Below are 3,643 nucleotides of genomic sequence, written 5' to 3' on the forward strand. Positions count from 1 at the left end.
AAAAAAGACAGAAAAATACATCAGGTCAAGACTTTCCTGACGACCCATAGACGAGCACACTGAGGTCTCAGTAAGTGACTGGCAGGAAGACTCATGGAGGATCTGAAAGACAAAGCTCACGGTCTCAGCCAGCACTTAAGACACGGTTCAGGGACCAGCAGATGGCATAATAATTATGTCACTGGACTACCAGAAGGCTAACTATGGTTCAAGTCCTGGACCAGGTGGTTTGAAACTCACATTGGGTGCTTGTGTGTGCATGCCCAATATCCCGAGAGGAGAATAGAGGAGAAGGGATTGCAGCATGGCCACACCCTCAGGGAGTAATTTCTCACTCGCTCTCTGTCTCTTGGGTGAGCACATGACCCTTATAGCAAAAAAAAAAAAAAAATATATATATATATATCTAAAAAAAAGAAAATAACTAAAGACATGGTTCATTTCACCAGGCAAAATGGAGATGCATAGGCTATGGGAGCCCTAGTTGTGTTCTCTGCCACCACTACAAAAGACAAGGCCAGGTGGGTAGCACTCCTGCCAGGTTGGAGCTCGTGGGGTGTTCAGATAAGGATACACATTTAGCCTTTTACTGCAGTGTAGATTGTACTGAGAACGCTAAAGGGTGTACAGTGCTTTCCCATACTGTCTTTGTTTGAACTACTGCAACAAAATAACATAGACCGGGGGTCTTAGACATTGATTTCTCAGTTTGGGAGGCTGGAAGTGCAAGATCAAGGCACCAACAACTCTTCTCGGTTGAGCACCCTCTTCCAGGTTTGCAGAACTGCTTATGTGGTAGGCAGAGATTGTCCCTCTCAAGCCTTTTTGTTGTTGTTTTAAGAATTATTTATTTAATTTTATTTATTATGATTATGTTTTAATTTGACCAGAGATACAGAGAGAGGGAGGGAAAGTGAGAAAGCAAGCCCCCAGATCCAGAACTTGAACCATACTGGACATGTGGGAGTCAGCACTTTAACTACCATGCCACTTGCCAGCACCCCCTCCTCTTTTTTTTTTTTTTTTTTAAAGAATTACTTATTTAATTTTGTTTGTTATTATTTTAAAATTTCGAGTCTTTTCTGATAAAGGCACAAGTCCCATCAAAAGGGCTCCAGCCTTATGATCTAACTATCTCCCTATCCCCCAATACCATCGTATTTTGATTCAGGCTTCAACATTAAGGAATTTGAGGGGATGTCACACTTAGTCTATAGCAGGTGCTGACTGTGAGTGTTTGGGAAAGTGAGGGCAGTGGGGCCTGAGGGGCAAGGAGTGCTGTCAGAGGAGACACAGGGCAGAGAGGGTGGCAGGCACAAAGGCCAGTGAGATGGGGCCTGTTTGAGGACCGGTTAAAGCTCTGAACGGCTAGGTGCTATAGTGGACTGGAAAAGGGCAGTGCTGGTGTGAAAGGTGAAGGTAGTTTGGGGTCAAATCATGGAAGGCTTAAAGAGATAGGAAAGATGGGGTTTTGTATGGTTGGACACCCAGAACTCCAACAGGTGGTGTATGCTGGGCACCCGACATTTCACAAAGCTCTTCCTGTCCGTTTGTCCACTCTGCCCTCTTAAATACTAGCACGAAGGCAAAAGTGGCAAGTTGAGGATCAGGAACCAGAGATCCACTCCTCCCAGGTATAAGAGATGTAGACTTGAACAAATCACATCTCCCGGGCTCACTTTACTCATCTTTGATGAAAGAGCCCACTGCTCAGAGCTGCGGGGAGGATCTCACCAAACCACACACATGAACGTACTACATTTAATTTCCTCCATTCTCCAGGGATCTTGGACACGCACATACACGCATCCAGTGTGATTTTTCAAGTTTCTCAAGTCCAGGACTCGAACTGCGGTCTCCACAGTGGGAGTCCAGCGCCTTAACCACGACGCCACTAAAATGTACCCCTTTTGAGAGGTGGGGCCAGGAAATTAGCGTTTCCTGGTTGGAGGGTTGAACGCCTCAGAGCAGGAGCTTTGGCTATTTCCACAGCGTCTCCCAGTACCGGGAAGAACCAGGAGAAACGCACCACGCACACAACCAACCTAGAAGTGAGAGGCGGCGCCGATGGCGCAAGAACGATGGGCCCGAGCCCGGCCCACTTAAAGGGCCAGAACTCCTTATGCCCCGCCCCCGCCGCCTCAAAGCCAATCAGCGGGTGGATTTCCCCGTGACGTCGTCTTTCCGCGACGAAGCCGGGCAGGCGCTTCCTGCTGTTGGAGCCCGGGCTCCGAGGCCATGGGCACCCAGGAGGTATTGGGCCAGGCGGCCCGACTGGCCTCCTCCGGTCTCCTCCTGCAGGTACTCTCTGTTCGGCCAGCCCCAGCCCGTACCGCTGCCAGGGTTCGCGGGGAGGTTGCCTTGGGGTTCTTGGGGGCAGCCCCAGCCCCGACGGGTACCCTCGCTACGGAGGGTGGGCGACAGGGGCCAGTGGCGGCGGTGAGGGGGCGCCTGGGCCTAGAATTGGGCTCTTGCGTTCATAGTCATGGCTGGGCCGTGGCAAACAAGCCCCTTTCCCCTGAGCCTTGTGTTTCCCCTATGGTAGGAAGAAAGGGTTAGAGCAAGTGGCGATGGAGGGACAGGATTTCGTAGTCCAGATTCTGATTTTTTTCTTTTTTTCGGTAGAGGCTTTTTCATTAGGGCGCGTGGGCTCGCTGGAGAGAGAGACGGAATGGGGTGGGGGTGGCCACACTGCAGTCTCTTCTTCATTCTCTTAGGATCTTGGGCACACACACACAAAGGGCACATTCCTCCGCTTTCGGGGCTCGAACTGTGATTGGCCGTCTGGGAGTCCAGCAACGGAACTGCTGCCACGCTGCTGGCCCTAGAATTTTTAGGGCAAAGCGTTCATTTCCTCCACATCTCATCCATGACCCTCAAATTCTCCAACTCCCACTCAGAGTAGACCATGTGGCATAGGAGAGAATAGGGACCTGGACTGGACCTGTGTACTTGCTGTGTGACATGGGACAAGTGACTATACCCTCTCTCTGGTAAAATAGGAGTAGTTGTACCTAGGTCAAGGTTGCAGGGATTGGTTGGGATCATTCTAATTAAATGCACTCAGTTCAGTACCTGGTCCTTAGTAAGGACTTAGTAACTGTAGGCTTCATTTTACTTCGGTCTGTGTCACCTTGGACAAATTACTTCCCCTCTTGACCCTAATTTTTGTCATCTGTCAGATATATGTGCCAGTTGTCCCAAATGGTATCTAAAGATTCTTGGAACCTCAGGAACTGATCATTCTGAGCGGCTCAATTTCTCTAGATCTCCCTCTTGAGCTGATTAACCCTACTTCACACAAGCCCTGAATCCCTTTTATCTTAGTGAGGCACTTGGAGAAAGAACCAAGCAAATGTGGGCTGGAGTTTGGGCTTCACCATTTGCTAGAACCCTTGGGGAAAATTCCCAAGACTTCTCTGAGCATCAGTTTTCTTATCTTAAATTAGAACAATAATGCAAGCTCATAGAGTCATAAGGAAGATTAGATGAAATCATGCCTGGTAAGTGCCCGGCACCTTACAGCTACTTAGTAAAAGTTAGTTGTTTTTATTAGGGAAATGAGTTTGTTTGTTTGTTTGTTTTAGAGTGATTTTTGCTCTAGGGCATGTGCGCTGGCAGGAGAGACAGAAACCAAGAAATC

At 48.8% G+C, this 3,643-nt stretch overlaps 1 protein-coding gene across 1 annotated transcript in view; it reads left to right on the plus strand.

Moving 5' to 3' along the window:
* The first annotated feature begins 2,196 nt into the window (after positions 1 to 2,196).
* RFT1 (RFT1 glycolipid translocator homolog) overlaps positions 2,197 to 3,643 on the plus strand; it is a 52,103-nt gene continuing 50,656 nt past the window's right edge. Inside the window, exon 1 of the mRNA XM_006169297.3 lies at positions 2,197 to 2,301. Within this exon, the coding sequence (XP_006169359.1) occupies positions 2,239 to 2,301 (63 nt within the window). The 5' untranslated portion in view covers positions 2,197 to 2,238. The remainder of the gene's footprint in view (positions 2,302 to 3,643) is intronic.

This window comes from Tupaia chinensis, unplaced genomic scaffold (genome assembly GCF_000334495.1).
Source record: "Tupaia chinensis unplaced genomic scaffold, TupChi_1.0 Scaffold147003_1, whole genome shotgun sequence".
Classification (NCBI taxonomy): Eukaryota; Metazoa; Chordata; class Mammalia; order Scandentia; family Tupaiidae; genus Tupaia; species Tupaia belangeri.